The following is a 23,574-nucleotide window of genomic DNA, read 5'->3' as shown; positions in this document are numbered from 1 at the left end:
GATCACTTTAGTCTATGCTAGTGTCATGGTTTTATGTAGCAGTATTATTGGAAACATAGGTCTCGTAGTAAATCTTGATTTCCTGCAGGCAGGGTAATATAAGGAATAGCGACCCCAATCTGGGGAATGAAGCTGTGATAGCATGGACCTGTGTGCTTTGAAATTCCAGGGCTGAATTTAAGTCCCATGACACTATGAAATTTAGCTATGAAACTTTATTAAACTTTTTCAATTATAAAGATTGTACAAAAACATCATAATACCGATATAAAACTATTTCTACATGTCTTATACATAACTAAGTCATCAAAATGTTGTACAATCCAATGGTCTTTAGTCCTGTAGAAAAATAAAGAAAAACTAAATCAGTGATGTTTCTTCATAAAAAAAAAGATGAAGATCATAAAGAAGATGAGAAACAGCATTGGTGGCACTAGGAAGAGGTACTGTAATGAGACACAGATATTGTAATCATAGAGGTACTAAACAGTAGTCCCTTTAGAAGTACAGTTCTGCTCCAAAGTTTACATACCCCAGTAGAATTTTTGCTTTCTTGGCCTTTTTGCAGAGAATATGAATGATAACATCAAAAAACTTTTTTCTCCACTCATGGTTAGTGGTTGGGTGAAGCCATTTATTGTCAAACTAGTGTGATTTCTCTTTTTAAATCATAATGACAACCCAAAACATCCAAATGACCCTGATCAAAAGTTCACATACCTCATTTTTTATTACCATGTATTGCCCCCTCTAACATCTAATTTCAAGCTGGGAAGGGGTTAATTTATCAAAATTAGATAATTGATTTAGCTCTCTTGAAAAATAACCCTTGTTTGTTACACTGGTCATACCTGATGAAGGCGGATACACTGCCGAAAAGATTTGTGAGGAGATAATGACCAAGTAAAGAAGTTTCTTTTTTATCTAAAACAAGTGTCTGTCTTGGTCTGAGTGCCCTAATCAGCCGTACTTTTCCTTCCTCTAACATCAATGACAGCTTGAAGTCTCTTGTGATAGTTGTGGATGAGGTTCTTTATTTACTGAGATGATAAAGCTGCCCATTCTTCTTGGCAAAGAGCCTCCAGTTCCTGTAAATTCCTTAGCTGTCTAGCATGAACTGCAGACTTGAAATCTCCTCAGAGTGGCTCAATGATATTGAAGTCAGGAGAATGAGATGACCACTCCAGAACCTTCACTTTGTTCTGCTGTAGCCAATGACAGGTCGACTTGGCCTTGTGTTTTGGATCATTGTCATGTTGGAACGTCCAGGTACGTCCCATGTGCAGCTTCCAGGCTGATGAGTGCAAATTTGCCTCCAGTATTTGCTGATAATGTGCTGCACTCATCTTTCCTTCAAGTTTGACCAAGTTTCCTATGCCTTTGTAGCTCACACATCCCCAAAACGATCCACCTCTGTGCTTTACAGTAGGAATGATGTTCCTTGTTGACCTCTCTCTAAATGTAACGTTTATGGTTCTGGCCAAAAAGTTCAAATTATCTTGTTCCAGAAGTTTTGAGACTTGTCTCTGTGCTGTTTTGCGTATTGTAGGAGAGATACTTTGTGGCATTTGCGCAGTAATGGCTTTCTTATGGTGACTCAACCATGCAGCCCATTTTTCTTCAAGTGTCTCCTTATTGTGCTTCTTGAAACAGCCACACCGCTAGTTTTCAGAGAGTCCTATATTTCAGCTGATGTTATTTGTGGGTTTTTCTTTGCATCCCGAACAACTTTCCTGGCAGTTTTGGATGACAATTTTTTTGGTCTACCTGACTGTGGTTTTATTTTTACAGAGCCCCTGATTTTCCATTTGTTGATCACAGTTTGAACGCTGGTGACTGGCATTATCAATTCATTGGATATCTTTATTTATCCCTTTTCTGTTTTATACAGTTCAACTACCTTTTCCCGTAGAGCCATTGACAATTCTTTTGCCTTCCCCATGACTCACAATCCAGAAACGTCAGAGGCTGGATGAAAGATGCAAGAGTCTGTCTGGATCCCAGAAACTCACTCAGTTTTTACGCACACACACTGATTACAAGCAAACAGGTCACAGGTGAGGATCATACCTTTAGCAGCCATTCAAACCCATTTTTGTCAAATTCTGTGCATGTTGTCAGGCCAAAATCACCAGGGTGTGAGAACTTTTGATCAGAGTCATTTGGATGTTTTGGGTTGTCATGATATAAAAAGAGAAAACACAGTAGTTTGACAACAAATGGCTTCACCCAACCACTAACCATGAGTGGAGAAAAAGTTTTGGCGTTATCATTCATATTCTCTGCAGAAAGGCCAAGAAAGCAAAAATTCTGATGGGGTATGTAAACATTTGAGCACAACTGTATGTATCTACTAAAGACCCGCCCATTTAGCACAGCAGTTCCATAAATTATTCCAGAAAGCAACAGGTAAACATTGGTTGGCAATGTAAGCGCTGACCTGTGCCGCACTAGCCTTCAGTTGTATGCTACTGTTGAAATAAATGTGTTGAACTGCACTTGGTGAGTTCTATGCCCTTTGTTTGATACATAGGGTAGATTAAATTTGGAGCAAGGTAACTTCTGCCATTCTCTACACCAACTTTTCTCTTGCTACTAAATGACTCAGGAGTAGAGATGGGCAGAGGCGAACGGTGCAGAGACAAGTTCACTGCAGTGAAATTCTCTCAGTGAACTCACCTTTGCACCATGAGACTTTTTCTCACGTTGCTAGTGGTTATCTCCCCAAGGTCACTGCAGGTCATTGGCCTGGCTAAGAATGCAGCCTCAGGGACCGGCGATAACCTCGATGACTTTAACACTGGTCACTGATGCTGTGCTCGCAGCAGCTCATTCCTCAGTGGTTCTTGGCCTGGATGGTCACATCTTGGCACCGTCCAGGTTGAAAACTGTTTATCCCCAAACAGGGATTACGGTGTGGGACAGAAAAACGGACAGGTGAGGGATATTGTTGGTTTCTATTTTTGTTTTATCACAGGAGATGAGGGATTTAAAGGAATGGGTGTGTTAGGGCTAGCGGAATGCACCTTGTATAGATAGGTAGCTACAAGGTGCGTTCGCAGCCCGTGGTCCATCGTGCAGAGATATCTGCTGCAAAGTAACAGCGGATAACCTCTGAGCTCACACGTGGGTTAAGCTTTATCCAGTGTGAACTGGAAGCGATCTCTGTTGACTCACAGAGTCACACTGTACACAAAACTATTACCTTAACTATGGGTTGTGCTTGCCCTGGAACTCTTCTGTGTTAACCGCACACATGATGGAACCAGGTGCTAAGCCAAGGCTAATTGCCTTCCCTGATGTTAGCTGCCTGCCTGAGTGTACAGTCCCAAAGCTACAGCCTAAAACCACATATGTATAGAGTGGTAGAGTATCCACAGGCATAAGCCAAACACATTTGATTCTAGCGCATGTCCGTGCAAACCTTTTATAATTGCAGCTCCACAGGACCTTCCTGGTGGACCAATAGGAGCTGCAACAGGGCCTGAGCGTGTGGCCCCCGACCTCCAATGAGAGGACCTCCCGTGGGCATGCTCAGTGCGGAAAAAGCAGGACTTAGTCCCAGAAAAGCCTGCTCGCCGCTGACTAGTGCTGGCTACAAGGGCAGAGCCTGGAAAGGCAACAGTAACCATTTGCACAGTATCAGGCTGAGCAAGACAATGGAACTGATGTCTCCGCTGAGCAGGTTCCACTGTGGCTGGAGGAGAATGGGAGACTGCAGCAGACATGGTTCAAGATTCCCTTTGTGCAGCGGCAGGAACTCGAAACCTAACATTGTGTTAACTGCGTATAACTGTGTTTTGTTATTTTAAAATAAAAATTGAAAAGTGTGTTTTGTTTTATTTCAAATAAAATACTTTATTCTGGCTATGTCTTTATTTACAATATAACAATAGGATTAGTAATGGATAGGTGTCTTATAGATGTCTCTCCATTACTAAGCCGTGGGCTTGATGTCAAAGGTGACAACAACCCCATCTCACTTGCCACCATTACAGGGCAAGTGAGAAAAGCCGGGCAAAGCACTAGAATCTAATAGATTGCCTTTTATGGGTGTGTGGGCTGCTATTTTTAGTTATGGGGTAGCATATATCCATGGCCCCTTACCAGCCTGAGAATACCAGCCCCAGGCCATTTTTTTTAAATTATTTATTTACATAATGAAAAATTATGGGACTGAGGTCCCCTCTAGTCTTGATGGCCAGCCTTGCTGAAGCTGACAGCTGAGGGTTGCAGCCTCCAGCTGTGAGTTTTGCCTGGCTGGTTATCAAAAATACAGGAAAACCCACATTTTTTTAAAATGATTTATTTACAGTGCAGGTGCCAGCTGATGAATGCTCCCATCAGCAGTAGTAGTCCCATCAGCTGACACCAATGACCAGTGTGCGGACGGGGTCTGTGTGGGCGTCTCGGGGGTCTGTGCGGCCTGCTGGGGCTCTACGCGGCCTGCCGGGGCTCTGTTCATGCCTGCTGGGGCTCTGTGCGTGCCTGCCGGGGCTCTGTGCGTGCCTGCTGGGGCTCTGTGCGTGCCTGCCGGGGCTCTGTGCGTGCCTGCCGGGGCTCTGTGTGGCATGCCGGGGCTCTGTGCGGCGTGACGGGGCTCTGTGTGGGCTTACCGGGGCTCTGTGCGGGCTTGCCGGGGCTCTGTGCAGGCTGCCTGGGCTCTGTGTGAGCTTGCCAGGACTCTGTGCGGGCTGCCGGGGCTCTGTGCGGGCTGCCGGGGCTCTGTGTGGACTTGCCAGGGCTCTGTGAGGGCTGACGTGGCTCTGTGCGGGCTTGTTGGGGCTCTGTGCGGCTTGCCGGGGCTCTGAGCGGGCTGCCGGGGGTCTGTGCAGGCATCGTTCGATGGGACTACAAGTCCCATCAGACGATGCCTGCAACAGTGACAGTGATTGACACATTAGCCAATGATGGGACAGTAGTAGTCCCATCATCCGGCTAATGTGTTGAATGTAAAAAAAAAATACTACATACATACTACATACATTACATTCATACATTACATACAATACATACATACAGACATACAGTACACATAACATAGAGTACATACTCACCATTACTTGTCACTTTGATTCCCAAAGCCAATGTCACCTGTAAAAAATAATCAAATAACAAACAACCAATATACTCCCTGTCCGCAGAAATCCACGAGTGTCCCACGACGATCTCCCGTGGAGAACGGCAGCATCAGCTGATGTGACCGCTCTCCAGGGCTCCAGGAACACAATGACGGAAGGAAGGTATCCTTCCGCACTGTATTCCTCCACGGCTGTAAAATAAATAGTCCCTAGTCTCACTTTTGGCATTGCTGTGTGGGAAATTTTGCCACGCAGCAATTGCCATAAAGTGAGACTTTGTCCTAAGGTAACCTCTCAGTGATGTACTGCACGAGCCATTGTCATGGTTAAATGAAGAATATTAAAATACTTTTTTCATAATGTGTGTGTGTTTTATTAACCCTTTATTACTATTGGATTAATAATGGATAGGCGTCTTATTGACACCTCTCCGTTATTAACCCGGCTTAATGTCACCTTACAATAGCAAGGTGACATTAACCCCTTATTACTACATACCCCACCGCTACACGGGAGTGGGAAGAGAGGGGCTAAGTGCCGGAATTGGCTCATCTTACAGATGCGCCATTTCTGGGGCGGCTGCGGACTAGTATTTGTAGCCGGGGGGGGGTTCAATATCCATGGCCCCTCTCTAGGCTATAAATATAAGCCCACAGCTGTCTGCATAGCCTTTCTGGCTATAAAATATAGGGGGACCTCAGGTCATTTTATTTTGGGGTCCCCCTATTTTAATAGCCTGTAAAGGATACGCAGACAGCTGCGGGCTGATATTCATAGCAGGCTACAAATATTGGCCCCAGGCCGTCGTCTTTCCCCCTCTGGCGCAGAAAATTTCGCGGGAGCCCACGCCGTTTTTTTTTTTTTTTTTTTTAAATTCAACGCTCATTAAGGAATCTTTCACACTTGCATCGGTACGGGTCCTTTGCTATGCGTCGGGCCGACGTACCGACGCACGTTGTGAAATTTGTGCACCACGTGGGCAGCGGATGCAGTTTTTCAACGCATCCGCTGCCCATTATTAATCCACTAGTAGGAAAGGGCTAATAAAACACACACACATTAGGAAAAAAGTATTTTAATATTCTTCATTTAACCATACTTACCATACTTCAGCGCCTGCAAAAAACAATAATAAACCGTATACTACCTGTCCGCCGTAGTCCAATTAATAACGAGTGTCCCACGATGATCTCCCCTATAGAACAGTGACATCGGGTAATGTCGGGTAATGTCGGGTGATGTCGGGTGATGTCACGGCTCTATAGGACCCTCAGTGTTGTGAATTCTGCTCTTGGGTTCCCTCCAGTGGTTGTTGGTGGGAATGCAGTTGTCTCTGACTCACAGTCCTGGCCAGGTGTATCGGATAATTACAATTCTGACTGGGATATTTAGGTGTGCAGGATCCTTTAGCCCTTGCCAGTTGTCAATGTTCCTTGTGAAGTGTTGGATCTCTTTCTGGCTTCTCCTGCTTGCTGCCAAATTCAGCAAAGATAAGTGTTTTGTTTTTGTATCTGTGGCACACTGCTGTGTGCTTGTTTCAGTTTATTCCTGCTCTGTTTGTAGGGTTCACTGGAGTTGCAGATATACGCTCCTACATCTTTAGTTAGATGTAGGAAGTTTTTTGTATATTCTGCTGTGGATTTTTTGAAGGGTTTTAATACTGACCGCACAGAACTCTGCCCTATCCTGTCCTATCTAGCTAGAGTGGCCTCCTGTGCTAAATCCTGTTTTTGCTGCCTGTGTATGTTTTTTCCTCTCCGACTCACCGCCAATATTTGTGGGGGGCTGTCTATCCTTTGGGGATTTTCTCTGAGGCAAGATAGTATTCCGATTTCCATCTTTAGGGGTATTTAGTCCTCCGGCTGTGACGAGGTGTCTAGGTGTGCTAGGTACACTCCACGGCTACTTCTAGTTGTGGTGTTAAGTTCAGGTTTGCGGTCAGTATAGTGGCCACTTTCTCCAGTGAAAGTTCTCATGCAGCTCCAAGGTCACCGGATCATAACACCTCAGTGACACACTGACAGGAGACAATGGCTCCTGCAGTGCATCACTGAGAGGTTACCTTAGGACAAAGTCTCACCTTTATGGTAATTGCTGCGTGGGAAAATTTCTCACACAGCAATGCCAAAAGTGAGACTAGGGACTATTTTTTTACAGTGGCGGAGGAATATAGTATGTAGTATGTATGTAGTAAGTATGTAGTAAGTATGTAGTAAGTATGTAGTATGTATGTAGTAAGTATGTAGTAAGTATGTAGTAAGTATGTAGTAAGTATGTAGTATGTATGTAGTATGTAGTATGTATGTATGTAGTATGTATGTAGTATGTATGTAGTATGTATGTAGTATGTATGTATGTAGTATGTATGTAGTATTATGTAGTATATATGTAGTATGTAGCATGTATGTAGTCACCGGATCATAACACCTCAGTGACACACTGACAGGAGACAATGGCTCCTGCAGTGCATCACTGAGAGGTTACCTTAGGACAAAGTCTCACCTTTATGGTAATTGCTGCGTGGGAAAATTTCTCACACAGCAATGCCAAAAGTGAGACTAGGGACTATTTTTTTTACAGTGGCGGAGGAATATAGTATGTAGTATGTATGTAGTAAGTATGTAGTATGTATGTATGTAGTATGTATGTAGTATTATGTAGTATATATGTAGTATATATGTAGTATGTAGCATGTATGTAGTATGTATGTATGTAGCATGTATGTAGTATGTATGTAGTATGTATGCATGTAGTATGTATGTATGTAGTATGTATGTTGTATGTGGTATGTATGTAGCATGTATGTAGCATGTATGTAGTATGTATGTAGTATGTAGTATGCACGTAGTATGTAGTATGTATGCTGTATGTAGTATGTACAGTGGGGCAAAAAAGTATTTAGTCAGTCAGCAATAGTGCAAGTTCCACCACTTAAAAAGATGAGAGGCGTCTGTAATTTACATCATAGGTAGACCTCAACTATGGAAGACAAACTGAGAAAAAAAAATCCAGAAAATCACATTGTCTGTTTTTTTAACATTTTTTTGCATATTATGGTGGAAAATAAGTATTTGGTCAGAAACAAACAATCAAGATTTCTGGCTCTCACAGACCTGTAACTTCTTCTTTAAGAGTCTCCTCTTTCCTCCACTCATTACCTGTAGTAATGGCACCTGTTTAAACTTGTTATCAGTATAAAAAGACACCTGTGCACACCCTCAAACAGTCTGACTCCAAACTCCACTATGGTGAAGACCAAAGAGCTGTCAAAGGACACCAGAAAGAAAATTGTAGCCCTGCACCAGGCTGGCAAGACTGAATCTGTAATAGCCAACCAGCTTGGAGTGAAGAAATCAACAGTGGGAGCAATGATTAGAAAATGGAAGACATACAAGACCACTGATAATCTCCCTCGATCTGGGGCTCCCCGCAAAATCCCACCCCGTGGGGTCAGAATGATCACAAGAACGGTGAGCAAAAATCCCAGAACCACGCGGGGGGACCTAGTGAATGAACTGCAGAGAGCTGGGACCAATGTAACAAGGCCTACCATAAGTAACACACTACGCCACCATGGACTCAGATCCTGCAGTGCCAGGCGTGTCCCACTGCTTAAGCCAGTACATGTCCGAGCCCGTCTGAAGTTTGCTAGAGAGCATTTGGATGATCCAGAGGAGTTTTGGGAGAATGTCCTATGGTCTGATGAAACCAAACTGGAACTGTTTGGTAGAAACAGAACTTGTCGTGTTTGGAGGAAAAAGAATACTGAGTTGCATCCATCAAACACCATACCTACTGTAAAGCATGGTGGTGGAAACATCATGCTTTGGGGCTGTTTCTCTGCAAAGGGGCCAGGACGACTGATCCGGGTACATGAAAGAATGAATGGGGCCATGTATCGTGAGATTTTGAGTGCAAACCTCCTTCCATCAGCAAGGGCATTGAAGATGAAACGTGGCTGGGTCTTTCAACAGGACAATGATCCAAAGCACACCGCCAGGGCAACGAAGGAGTGGCTTCGTAAGAAGCATTTCAAGGTCCTGGAGTGGCCTAGCCAGTCTCCAGATCTCAACCCTATAGAAAACCTTTGGAGGGAGTTGAAAGTCCGTGTTGCCAAGCGAAAAGCCAAAAACATCACTGCTCTAGAGGAGATCTGCATGGAGGAATGGGCCAACATACCAACAACAGTGTGTGGCAACCTTGTGAAGACTTACAGAAAATGTTTGACCTCTGTCATTGCCAACAAAGGATATATTACAAAGTATTGAGATGAAATTTTGTTTCTGACCAAATACTTATTTTCCACCATAATATGCAAATAAAATGTTAAAAAAACAGACAATGTGATTTTCTGGATTTTTTTTTCTCAGTTTGTCTCCCATAGTTGAGGTCTACCTATGATGTAAATTACAGACGCCTCTCATCTTTTTAAGTGGTGGAACTTGCACTATTGCTGACTGACTAAATACTTTTTTGCCCCACTGTATGTAGTATGTATGAAGTATGTATGTATGTAGGTGTAGTATGTATGTTGTATGTAGTATGTATGTAGTATGTATGTTGTATGTATGTTGATGTAGTATGTGTGTAGTATACATGTATGTAATATGTTGTATGTATGTAGTATGTATTTAGTATGTATGTAGTTTTTTTTTTTTTACATTCAACACATTAGACGGATGATGGGACTACTACTGTTCCATCGATGGCTAATGTGTCAATCACTGTCACTGTTGCAGGCATCGTCCGATGGGACTTGTAGTCCCATCGGACGATGCCTGCACAGAACCCTGGCAAGCCGCCCAGAGCCCCGACAGCCCGGACAGAGCCCCGGAAAAGCCCGCACAGAGCCCCGGCAGGAACGCATAGAGCCCTGGCAGGCACGCACAGAGCCCCGGCAGGCACGCACAGAGCCCCGGCAAGCCCGTACAGAGCCCCGGCGAGCCCGCAAAGAGCCCCGGCGAGCCCGCAAAGAGCCCCGGCAAGCCCACACAGAGCCCCAGCAGGTACGCACAGAGCCCCAGCAGGTACGCACAGAGCCCCAGCAGGTACGCACAGAGCCCCGGCAGGCCACACAGAGCCCCGGCAGGCACGCACAGAGCCCCGGCAGGCACGCAGAGCCCCGGCAGGCACGCACAGAGCCCTCACGGTCATGCACAGACCCCGCCCGCACACACACACACGCAGTCTCCGCCCACGCACCACCCAGACTCCATTATAGTGCATCATTGCACTATGGAAACTTCCGATTCCGGTATCCGATATCGCAAAAATATCGGAACTCAGTATTGGAATTCCGATACAGCGAATATCGGCCGATACCCGATATTTGCAGTATCGGAATGCTCAACACTATTTACAATTAGAAACAGAACAACTAGTTTCTACTTAGAGAAGCACTACCATGAAGTTTGCATTTTCTCTTAATCTGTGTATGCAGGGTAGTGTCATTGTGTTAATATACTTACTTTCTACCGCTTTCTCCGGTATCCAGTGTCATTCTGCTCCTCTTCTCGGTGACAACACTTCTCTTCAATCTCTCCAGGTTGCACTGTGCTCTGCGTAATCCGAAGTTACTTTTACAATGTAAGTACATGGAGCGTCAGAAGACGGTTCCATAGGCTTACATTGCAAAAGACCCAAGCGTGGCCCAGAGAATCTGAAGAGCGGGGATGTCACACAGAAGAGGACTGGAACGGTTCTGGATCCCAGAGACATTGGTGGTAGGTGAGCATAATAACACACTGACGTTACACATCATACATGGATTTAGTGAAAAAAAAAGGTAATGGGAGTGCTTCTTTAGTGTATAAAAATGTACAATGCCATCCCAGCAAAATTTATCTTCAGTAGTTTATAGACATACAGTGGCAAGTAAAAGTTTGGGAGCCTGTGGTCAAAATTACTGTTATTGTGAACAGTTAAGCAATTTGAAGATGAAATGATCTCTGAAATGACTAAAGTTAAAGATGAGACATTTCCTTTATATTTTAGGCACAATATATATATATTTTTTTTCATTTTTTACATTTTAAAGATTACAAAAAGGAAAATGGACTGATGCAAAAGTTTGGAAACCCTGCATGGTTAGTACTTAGTACATAACAAAGTTGTCCCCTAGATCAACATTTACTCATAAATGAGCAACATTTCTACATAACCATAGACTACTACAAAAGATTATTTGCCAAAAACCCCATATTGGGTACATGAAGGAAAAAATTTGAAGTGACAAATATAATTAAGAAAAATAAATATATTTTATTGATATATAGATTAAAAAAAAGTAAAAATTAGGAATAGGTACAGGAAAAATAGAGCTGGAGTAGCTCATTATGGGGTATGTATAGCAGCAAGGTTATATACTAAAGAATACACACAAGTGGGCTTTTATACCTCCAACAGAGCAATCATTTATAACAAAGGTTACAAAATAGTAAATAATAATAATAATGAGCTCATGCTTACAGGGAGACAATAAACCTTAAAATAGAAGGCTGTCATAAAGACTTATGTACAAGGTTATCATTCTCCATAAATAAATAATTTCTAGCCTGTAGACACAAGCAATTGCACAAATACTGTGAAGTTACTTACTAGACATTAATCAGCTTCCTTCTTACACCACCAGGTGGCGCTCCGTGACAGGAATATAAAGGGCTCAAGTAGAAATAACCCCCAGGTTTTGCAAGTAAAGGCACATAATAAAACTGAGACGGAGATCCCCTGCAGTGAGGATAAGTTTATAGACACAAAGATAGACAAAACCCAACATGAAATCACAGATATACCTTAAATTAAGCTGCTGTATGGGAGAGGACTCAGCCCCCTGCCCCAACGCGCACGTTTCGCCCTGCTACTGATGAGAGCAACCACCCACTCGCCCAAACATTAGAAGGGTTGGCTGCCTAGTAGCAAAAATGCACAAAGGTAAGGCTTGCATAAGACACTATTCACACAGATAAATGTGATGCATAGTGTCTGGACAACGTATTGATCACGCCCATAGTATTAGCAGGTGGGCCGTCCAGCACTATATATATATATATTGTAAGACTCATGCTGGTGTGGTAGATGGAGGCAGGTATATCTCGCCCAGGTGTTTGTCCTATGTGAATTAGGCCACTCAGTATCTTCAGGGTGCTAATGGGTTAATGATTGCAGGAATAAAAGATGACCAGCTGGGTGTTTCCAGTGTCTGCCTGGGGCACACAGATTGCCTGCCTGTGTGAGACAAACGTGAGTGAAGAGCTCTGCTCAAGATCTGTATGATGTTAGCTGGGTGGGAGAAGCCCCCCCAGTTGTTGAGATAGCAACGTATTTGTTTAGTTAGTGCCGGACAGGCTAGGGTTTATTTTTATGTTTTGTTTTTTGTGTTGCTTTCACGTTAATAAATCTGACCTGAGGTCAGCCTGCTCAGAAACCTGCTGTACGCCTCAGATTCAATGCACAAACCACGTGTCCTTTGACCCCAGCAAAGGCGATCCCAGAGTGTTTTGTCACATTGTGGTGGAGAACGCGGGCATACCGTGGCACAGGCGACAGCATGGAAGACGTGGTGAAAGCCTTAGTACAGTCCACTGCCGTACAGCAGCAGGCCACTACCGCACAGCACGAAGCTAATCGCTTGATGGCCGCACAGCTGAAGGAGTTACTGGACATGACGGTTGCAGACCGCCAACTTCTCCAACAGGTGGCGCAGCGCCTGGTGAGCATGCCTGACGCTGACCCGGAAGCAGAGTCCAGAAGGATCCATGTGAGTCGATACTGGCAAAAGCTGACTGCAGAAGATGACGTCGAGGCATATCTGACAACTTTTGAGCGGACGGCATTGAGAGAGAAGTGGCCGAAGGCACGATGGGCCGATTTGATTGCCCCGTTTCTCTCCGGCGAGGCCCAAAAAGCTTACCATGATTTGGACCCGGAGGTCGCTCAGGACTTTGAGAAGCTGAAAGCTGAGATCCTGGCCCGGCTGGGTGTGACGACGGCTGTCCGTGCACAGAGGGTACATCAGTGGACATACCAGCAAGATAAACCAGCGCGGTCTCAGATGTTCGACCTGATCTACTTGACAAAGAAATGGCTGCAACCCGAGGTACTGACAATACCCGAAATAATCCAGCGGGTTGTCCTGGACAAGTACCTGAGAGTACTACCCCCAGCGCTGAAAAGGTGGGTAAGCCAAGGAAATCCCACGACAGCGGATCAACTTGTGGAGTTGGTCGAGCGTTATTCCGTGGCAGAAGGACTTCCCGACGACACCGCCAAACCCCGGACTGTGCCTCCTCCTCGTGGAACCGGTAAGACTGTTCCAGGGACCACGGGTGAAGGAAAATCGCTTAAAACTGTGGGGGAGGAGTCCGGGACTGCTCGCACTCCGAGACCAAGAGTATTGGACGGTGGTCTCAGTAGGGGACCTGTTAGGTGTTTCCGCTGCCATGAGAAGGGTCATGTTTCTGCGAACTGTCCTGTTACCGCTGAACCCATGCAGTGCGACGTTATAGACTCTAGAAAACGCATGTCTTTGGTTACACAGCTAGTGAGTGTGAATGCGGGTCAAAATGATACAGTGAAACACCTGTGTGAATTATCTGTTGATGGGAAAAATGTTGTGGCATTACTAGACTCTGGAAGTGTGGTGACTCTGGTGAAAGCTAGTCTGGTGGCACTTCCGTCTGGTCCGTCTAACAAGTTTTCTGTGACGTGTGTGCATGGTGACACCCGCTCGTACTTAACAGCGGTCATATGGATTTCTACTCCCTATGGGTCAGTGCAGCACAAAGTGGGACTCGTTCCCGCATTGTTACATGATGTAATCCTGGGCAGGGATTTTCCCTATTTCTGGCAGTTGTGGGAGAATCAGTTACTCCTTCACGGTAGCTGTACCCGTGAATCTTCTCCCATGCCATCTGGAGGTCCCGAGTCCCTAGAGGAGACCCCACAGGAAGATGTTGCTGGGGAGGTTAATGAATCTAACCTTCAGTACCCCTTCTCCGTCATGGCGGGGGAAACAGAGGAAACTGAGGAACCTCAGCGAGAGGCGGAGGCAGACAGCCATCCGGCACCCTGCCTGCCAGATTTGGGAGTCCAGGTGGATGACTTCCACAGCGAGCAAATGAAAGATCCTACCCTGACTCCGGCTAGGAAAAATGTAAAAATGATAGATGGGGTACCCGTAGAACCTGACACTAGGCTAGCGTACCCGTATATGGTTCTTGAAAATGATTTGCTCTACCAGGTAGAAAAAAAAGGGGAAGACACAGTGCAACGGTTAGTGGTACCCAAACCTTATCGGCGGAAGGTACTGGATTTGGCCCACGGACATATAATGGGGGGACATCTGGGGGTACAGAAAACCACAGAAAGGATATTGCATTGTTTTGTGTGGCCTGGAATACATTGTGATGTGCGTAACTATTGTGAGTCCTGTCCAGAGTGCCAAATCGCGGCCCCTAAATCTCAGTTCCGTAGCCCTTTGGTACCCCTTCCTATCATCGGGGTCCCTTTTGAGAGAATTGGGATGGATTTGGTTGGGCCCCTTCCCCGATCCGCACGTGGGCACCAACATATCCTCGTCATCGTGGACTATGCCACTCGTTACCCGGAAGCCGTCCCTTTGCGTAACACAGCTACCAAGACGATCGCCAAGGAATTGGTACAAGTGTTTAGTCGGGTGGGAATTCCAAAACAGATACTCACCGACCAGGGGACTCCCTTTATGTCGAGGGTAATGAAGGAGCTCTGCAGGCTCTTACAAATAGACCCGTTGCGTACGTCTGTCTATCACCCTCAAACAGATGGCCTGGTTGAGCGCTTCAACAAAACCTTAAAACAGATGCTCCGGAAGGCGATAGACAAAGATGGGAAGAACTGGGATTACTTGTTACCCTATTTGCTGTTTGCCATTAGGGAAGTTCCCCAGTCTTCCACAGGATTTTCGCCTTTCGAACTGTTGTACGCCCGTCGTCCCCGGGGACTGCTGGACGTCGCAAAAGAAACCTGGGAAGGTCAAGTCACTCCCTTTAAAACGGTGATCGACCATGTAACACAAATGCAGGATCGTATTGCCGCTGTCATGCCCATTGTTAGGGACCATATGTTACAGGCCCAGGGAGCACAGAGGCAAAGTTATGATAGAGGCGCTAAGGTCCGTACATTTGCACCCGGCGATAGGGTGTTGGTCCTAATCCCTACGGTGGATAGTAAATTCCTGGCGAAATGGCAGGGCCCATTTGAGGTCCGAGAAAGAGTTGGTGAAGTGAACTATAAAGTGTACCAGCCGGGTAAGAGAAAACCGGAACAGATTTATCATGTGAATCTGATAAAATCCTGGAAAGACCGCTCTGCCCTAACGGCGGATCTGCCCCGTCCGGTTTGTTCACCTACTGTACCAGAGGTGCAGGTTGCTGAGACTCTCTCAGAACGACAAAAATCTGAGGTTAAGCAATTTTTGTTACAGAACCGACAGTTTTTCTCCGAAAAACCTGGCCGGACGAAGTTGGTGAAACATGAGATTGTCACAGAGCCTGGCGTCACTGTTCATGTGAAGCCCTACCGGATTCCGGAAGCCCGCCGTGAAGCCGTCTCCTGGGAAGTGATGGCAATGTTGGACTTAGGAGTCATTGAGGAGTCACACAGCGCCTGGTCCAGTCCAATTGTGTTGATACCTAAACCGGATGGCTCCATCCGGTTTTGTAATGACTTTAGGAAACTGAATGCAGTTTCTAAATTTGATGCGTACCCTATGCCCCGGGTCGATGAGTTGATCGACCGGCTTGGTAAAGCCCGATACATTACGACCCTGGATTTAACAAAGGGGTACTGGCAGATTCCTCTGGCCGAGGCGGCCAGAGAGAAGACGGCATTTGCTACACCGGAAGGTCTGTTCCAGTATGTCTATATGCCGTTTGGACTTCACGGAGCTCCCGCAACGTTCCAGAGATTGATGGATCGAGTCTTGAGGCCTCACAGACAGTACGCTTCTGCCTACCTGGATCACATCGTAATTTACAGCATGGACTGGGAAACTCATCTCCAGAAGGTACAAGCCGTGATTGATGACCTGCGAGATGCAGGTTTAACGGCAAACCCCAAGAAATGCCACATCGGGCTTGAAGAAGCCCGATACTTGGGCTACGTGATTGGCCGAGGAGTGGTTAAACCCCAGATCGACAAAATACAGGCAATTCAGGGCTGGCCACAACCAGTGAACAAGAAACAAGTGCAGGCTTTCTTGGGGATTGCCGGCTATTATCGCCGGTTCATACCCAATTTTGCAGCCATGGCTACTCCCTTGACGGATCTTACCAAGGGGAAGGGTTCCGTCATGGTAAAATGGACCTCAGCTGCTGAAGAGACCTTCCACAGCCTGAAACGGGCTTTGTGCTCTCAGCCCGTACTAGTGACTCCTGATTTCAGCAGCGAGTTTGTGGTACAAACTGATGCCTCTGATACTGGTGTCGGAGCTGTACTTTCCCAGGTGAGGGACGGAGTCGAACACCCGGTCCTCTATCTCAGTCGGAAACTGAATGTACATGAGCAGAGGTATGCCGTGGTTGAAAAAGAGTGCCTAGCCATTAAATGGGCTCTCGACTCCCTCAAGTATTACCTGGCTGGTAGGAAGTTTAGGCTGGTTACAGACCATGCCCCTCTCAAGTGGATGCACCTCCACAAGGACCGTAATAGTCGGGTAACCAGGTGGTTCCTTGCCCTGCAGGCTTACTCTTTTACGGTGGAGCACCGACCTGGGGTGCAGATGGGGAACGCCGATGCCCTATCCCGAGTGCACTGTTTCAAAAGTGTTCTTGCTCGACCAGAGTGGTCTGAGCAAGGGGGGGGGGATATGTAAGACTCATGCTGGTGTGGTAGATGGAGGCAGGTATATCTCACCCAGGTGTTTGTCCTATGTGAATTAGGCCACTCAGTATCTTCAGGGTGCTAATGGGTTAATGATTGCAGGAATAAAAGATGACCAGCTGGGTGTTTCCAGTGTCTGCCTGGGGCACACAGATTGCCTGCCTGTGTGAGACAAACGTGAGTGAAGAGCTCTGCTCAAGATCTGTATGATGTTAGCTGGGTGGGAGAAGCCCCCCCAGTTGTTGAGATAGCAACGTATTTGTTTAGTTAGTGCCGGACAGGCTAGGGTTTATTTTTATGTTTTGTTTTTTGTGTTGCTTTCACGTTAATAAATCTGACCTGAGGTCAGCCTGCTCAGAAACCTGCTGTACGCCTCAGATTCAATGCACAAACCACGTGTCCTTTGACCCCAGCAAAGGCGATCCCAGAGTGTTTTGTCACAATATATATATATATATATATATATATATATATATATATATATATACATACATATATACATGCAACACACAAGGAACAACATAAAGGGGCCCTGCCGCACCCTGCAAAAAGATGATTATCCATTTTGGCCAAAATTGTAACTAATACCTCATCTAATGTATTATATACATTATTTAATTTTTGCACTTTTTATCATCTTTTTGCAGGGTGCAGCAGGGCCCCTTTATGTTGTGGGTGGTTGCTCTCATCAGTAGCTTGCACCTGTGCTGCTTTAGCATTTATCATCGGGGGGCTGCTGCACCCTGTGAGTGCATTTGTCATTTGACAAGGTTGTGGTGAGTCTGCTCTTCATGTTGTAATTTTTCACTTACCTGATGTATTTAAGGTTCCTGTTTTCATTATATGTGCAATTGTTTGCATCTACAGGATAGAAATTATTTATTTATGGAGAATGATAAACTTGTACTGTACATCAATCTTTATGACAGCCTTCTATTTTAATGTTTATAGTCTCCCTGTAAGCATAAGCACTTTATATTATTATTATTATTATTATTATTATTATTATTATTTACTATTTTGTAACCTTTGTTATAAATGATGGCTCTGTTGCAAGTACAAATACCCACTTGTGTGTATTCTTTAGTTTACAGTGGGAATGGAAAGTATTCAGACCCCTTTAAATTTTTTATTCTTTGTTTCATTGCAGCCATTTGGTAAATTCAAAAAAGTTCATTTTTTCTCATTGATGTACACTCTGCACCCCATCTTGACTGAAAAAAAAAAAAACAGAACTGTAGTAATTTTTGTAAATTTATTCTAAAAGAAAAACTGAAACATCAGTTTGGGACTACCAGAAGTCTTCCTAGACCTGGCCGTCCAGCCAAACTGAGCAATCGTGGGAGAAGAGCCTTGATGAGAGAGGTAAAAAAGAACCCGAAGATCACTGTGACTGAGCTCCAGAGATGCAGTAGGAAGATGGGAGAAAGTTCCAGAAAGTCAACAATCACTGCAGCCCTCCACTATTCAGGCCTTTATGGTAGAGTGGCCCGACGGAAGCCTCTCCTCAGTGTAAGACATATGAAAAGCCACATAGAGTTTGCTAAAAAACACATGAAGCACTCCCAGACTATGAGAGATAAGATTCTCTGGTCTGATGAGATGAAGATAGACCGTTTTGGTGATAATTCTAAGCAGTATATGTGGAGAAAACCAGGCACTGCTCATCACCTGCCCAATACAATCCCAACAGTGAAACATGGTGGTGGCAGCATCATGCTATGGGGTTGTTTTTAAGCTGCAGGGACAGGATGACTGGTTGCCATTGAAGGAAACATGAATACGGTCAACTACAGACATATCCTGGATGAAAACCTCTTACAGAGTGCTCTGGACCTCAGACTTGGCCGAAGGTTCACCTTCCAACAAGACAATGACCCTAAGCACACAGTTAAAATAACAAAGGAGTGGCTTCAGAACAACTCTGTGACCATTATTGATTGGCTTAGATAGAGCCCTGACCTAAACCCAATTGAGCATCTCTGGGGAGACCAGGAAATGGCAGTCCACCAACGTTCACCATCCAACCTGATGGAACTGGAGAGGATCTGCAAGGAAGAATGGCAGAGGATCCCCAAATCCAGGTGTGAAAAACTTGTTGCATCATTCCCAAGAAGACTCATGGCTGTTCTAGCTCAAAAGGTGCTTCTACTCAATACTGAGCAAAGGGTGTGAATACTTATGACCATGTGATATTTCAGTTTTACTTTTTTAATAAATTAGCAAAAATGTCTACATTTCTGGGTTTGTTCAGTCAAGATGAGGTGCAGAATGTACACTAATGAGAAAAAAATGAACTTTTTTAAATTTACCAAATGGCTGCAATGAAACAAAGGGTGAAAAATTTAAAGGGGTCTGAATACGTCGCGCACCTACTGTATAACTTTGCTGCTATACATACCCCTTAATGAGCTTCTCCAGCCTCCATTTTTCCTGTAGCTATTCCTGATTTTTATCTGATACTTTTTTAATCTATTTATCAATAAAATATATTTAATTTTACTTAATTATATTTGTCACTTCTAATTTTTGCCTTTATATACCCAATATGGGGTTTGGGTCAAATAATCTTTTGTGATAGTCTATGGTTAGCACCTACTAGCACCCCCTTTGCCACTGTAACTACCACTACTGTATTCCATATACTTTGGGTGTAATAAGTATTGAACATCTCATCAATTTTCTATATAAATATATTTTTACAGGTGCTATTGACATCAAATTTTCACCAGATGTCAGTAACAACCCATCCAATCCACACACGCAAGTGAAGTCAAACCATAGATGTCTATAAATTAAGTTGTGTGTCAATGTGAACACGCTTATTGAAATTTAATTAATATTTCGTACAAAAGATTTTGTTGGGGATGACCGCTCCCAGACGCCTCCTGTCTGGAGAAATTAGTCGCATGCATTTCTCAGCTGTGATTTTGGCTAATTCTTTCATGCAAACACTCTTCAAATCCTGATGGTTTTGTGGGCTTCTATGAACTCTGAGCTTTAGTTCCTTCTATGCATTTTTTATTGGATTCAGGTCAGGTGATTGGTTGGGCCATTTTAGCAGATTTTTTTTTCTCTGAAACCAGTCGAGTGTGGTTGTTTGGTTGGGATATAATAATAATCTTTATTTTTATATAGCACTAACATATTCTCCAGCACTTTATGGTTTGCATACATTATCATTGCTGAGCGAGATGGGACTCACAATCTAAATTCCCTATCAGTATGTCTTTGGAATGTGGGAGGAAACCGGAGAACCCAAGAAAACCCACACAAACACGGGGAGAACATACAAACTCCTTGCAGATGTTGTCCTTGGTGGGATTTGAACCCAGGATCCCAGTGCTGCACGTTGGGATCATTCACTTGGTGAAATGTCCTTTTGGCCTCCAAACATGATGTATATTATGGCATCCAAACATTTCAATTTTGGTCTCATCTGACCAGGCTATATTCTTCCAGTATTTCACAGGCTAAGTAAGTATTGTTGAGCAAACTGTAAAGGCGCTTGAACATGCCTTTTCGTTCAGCAATGGAGTTTTGTGTGCATACAAGCTTTGGAGGATAAGTGCATTACCTATTGTTTTCTTTGAAACGATTGCACCTGCTGATTCCAGGTCTTTAGGTACCGTCACACATAACGATATCGTTAACGATATCGTTGCTTTTTGTGACGTAGCAACGATATCGTTAAGGAAATCGTTATGTGTGACAGCGACCAACGATCAGGCCCCTGCTGGGAGATCGTTGGTCGCTGAATAAAGTCCAGCACTTTATTTCGTCGCTGGATCTCCCGCTGACATCGCTGAATCAGCGTGTGTGACGCCGATCCAGCGATGTCTTCACTGGTAACCAGCGTAAACATCGGGTTACTAAGTGCAGGGCCGCGCTTAGTAACCCGATGTTTACCCTGGTTACCAGCGTAAACGTTAAAAAAACAAACACTACATACTTACCTTCAGCTGTCTATCCCCGGCGCTCTGCTTCTCTGCACTCCTCCTGCATCCTGTGTCAGCGCCGGTCAGCCGGAAAGCAGAGCGGTGACATCACCGCTCTGCTTTCCGGCTGACCGGCGCTGACAGTGCAGAGGAAAGCAGAGCGCCGGAGGACAGACAGCTGAAGGTAAGTATGTAGTGTTTTTTTTTTTTTTAAAGTTTACGCTGGTAACCATGGTAAACATCGGGTTACTAAGTGCGGCCCTGCGCTTAGCAACCCGATGTTTACCCTGGTTACCGGGGACCTCAGGATCGTTGGTCGCTGGAGAGCTGTCTGTGTGACAGCTCTCCAGCGACCAAACAGCGACGCTGCAGTGATCGACATCGTTGTCGGTATCGCTGCAGCGTCGCTTAGTGTGACGGTACCCTTTCTGTAGCTCTCCACAGGTGGTCCTTGGCTCTTGGACAACTCTTCTGATAATTCTTTACACTCCTCTGTCTGAAAGCTTGCACCTGGTTGTGGCTGGTTTATGGTGAAATGATGTTCTTTCCACTTCCAGATTATGGTGGCCTCAACAGTGCTCTCCAGAACCCGAATAGTTTATAAATTCTTCTGTAACCAACACCATTTTTTATGTTTTGAGTATGTTCCTCAACAATAAAATTGTGAAGGTCTTGAGACAGCTCACTGGTTTTACTCATCATGAGAGGTTTCTTATGTGGCATCTTGGTAATGAAACACCTTTTTATAGGCCATAAATTGAACCAGCTGATTTTATTTTTCACTAAGTGGCAGTATTGCTTTATAAAACTGATAGATTTCAGCTGATGTCCTGACTTTCCATATCTTTTTAACCTATCTTACTTCATGTGTTCAATACTTTTTCACTGTGTTATTTCGCATTACTACACATAATTTATGGACATTTATGGTTCAATTTATTTCCCTGTTCTTATTGGATGAGTTGTTGCCAACATCTGGTGAGAATTTCATGCCAATGGCACCATTAGAAATATATTTACTTAAAAATTGGTGACATGTTCAATACTTATTTAACCCACTGTGATAGTAGGCTATTACCTGATTAAACAATGACCTCAGAGCTGGAATGGTGGTTCTTCTTCATCCTGCGTATGCTATGTTGTGAAACCTTGATTGACCCTTCAGCAAAGGCATCTCCAACCATATTAGTTGCATGACATTGGTAAGTTCCTTCATCTTCTTTTGTCAATGGCTTGATCTAAAGAAAAGATGATTTGTCTTTGTCACATATATGGTCACAGTATATCACTTATATTAATACAGTGGCATTGACACATTCCGCTGTATATATCTTATTGCTCAGAGCTCACCATAACCCAGCTAGAGCTTTCATGACGTGAGGGACCACCACGAACTTGAACCGCAACATTAACTCTGTCTCCAGGAAGCTCATCAAATAGCCTTACTCCTTTTGGCGATTCAGTGACCTCAAAAAAAGGAACATGTAAAAAACATGACATTAGATTAAGAAATAATAGCTATCATAGTTAAGCAGAGAAAAAGACGTAGGCTGGTATGGACATAAGATCTCACTAGGAGGACTACTCTGATTTTAGAGTGAAGCATTCGCAATTTCATGTCTGTGCCTGATAACCACTTATTCTCTACTTTGCCAATACAAGCTGACATGTGTATAGAGGGGTCAGACAAAACTGACATATGCAAACAAGAGGCTAACAGGTATCATATGCCTATGGTCACTTTAATAAAAATCTTTATTTTTATATAGCACTAACATATTCAGCAGCGCTTTACAGTTTGCACACATTATCATCGCTGTCCCCGACGGGCTCGCAATCTAGATTCCCTATCAGTATGTCTTTGGAATGTGGGAGGAAACCGGAGAACCCGGAGGAAACCCACGCAAACACGGAGAGAACATGCAAACTCTTTGCAGATGTTGTCCTGGGTGGGATTAGAACCCAGGACCCCACCGCTACAAGGCTGCAGTGCTAATCACTGCACCACCGTGCTGCCCTTAAGAACCCAATCACCAATAAAAGTGGTAAAAAAACATTTTTTTAAATTATATTTTAATAATCCAATTAAAAAATGTAAGCTATATTCCACCCTAGTAGAATGTTGTATTCATACCTATACAGCACCTGTTACTGGATCAGTGATATGGCCACTTTAAGGTCATATTGAGAGGAGGCAGATATCTTGTAAATTTTCTGTGCAAATTCAAGTCCACAGAGGTTTATATTACAACTAGATGGTGGCCCGATTCTAATGCATCGGGTATTCTAGAATATGTAGGTAGTTTATTTATGAAGATTTAAGAATAATGCAATGAATACACAGGATTTTCCAGGTAAAATATATACATTATCAGTGAAGCGGTGTTTAATTCCCGCGCCAATATCACTGATTGGTCGTGGCCAGCCGGGTGCGAACAATCAACGCAGCGGGGTTTAAATCTAGAGCCAATAACGCTGATTGGTCGCGCCCGGCTGGCCACGACCAATCAATCAGCGAAGTGTGGTTCAAATTCCGGGCCAATTCACGGCCGGACTGCGCCTGTCGCTGATTGGTCGCGGCCGGCCGAGCGCGACCAATCAGCGAACTGTGGTTCAAATCCCGTGCCAATTCGCGGCCGGACTGCGCCAATATTGCTGATTGGTTTCACCAGCTGCCAGCGACCAATCAGCGACGCGGG

General features: G+C 44.5%; 1 protein-coding gene across 1 annotated transcript in view; it reads right to left on the bottom strand.

The window, feature by feature from the left end:
* Nucleotides 1-200: 200 nt before the first annotated feature.
* The window catches only part of IGFBPL1 (insulin like growth factor binding protein like 1), a 115,478-nt gene continuing 92,104 nt past the window's right edge, over nucleotides 201-23,574 (bottom strand). The window contains exons 3-5 of the mRNA XM_069766638.1: nucleotides 22,226-22,342; nucleotides 21,954-22,113; nucleotides 201-339 (exon numbers count right to left, since the gene is read on the bottom strand). Of these exons, the coding sequence (XP_069622739.1) occupies nucleotides 21,958-22,113; nucleotides 22,226-22,342 (273 nt within the window). The 3' untranslated portion in view covers nucleotides 201-339; nucleotides 21,954-21,957. The remainder of the gene's footprint in view (nucleotides 340-21,953; nucleotides 22,114-22,225; nucleotides 22,343-23,574) is intronic.

The sequence above is a fragment of the Ranitomeya imitator genome, chromosome 1 (assembly GCF_032444005.1).
Source record: "Ranitomeya imitator isolate aRanImi1 chromosome 1, aRanImi1.pri, whole genome shotgun sequence".
In the NCBI taxonomy this organism is placed as follows: domain Eukaryota; kingdom Metazoa; phylum Chordata; class Amphibia; order Anura; family Dendrobatidae; genus Ranitomeya; species Ranitomeya imitator.
The sequence above is the reverse complement of the archived record's forward strand: the minus strand, read 5'-3'. Positions and strand labels throughout refer to the sequence as shown.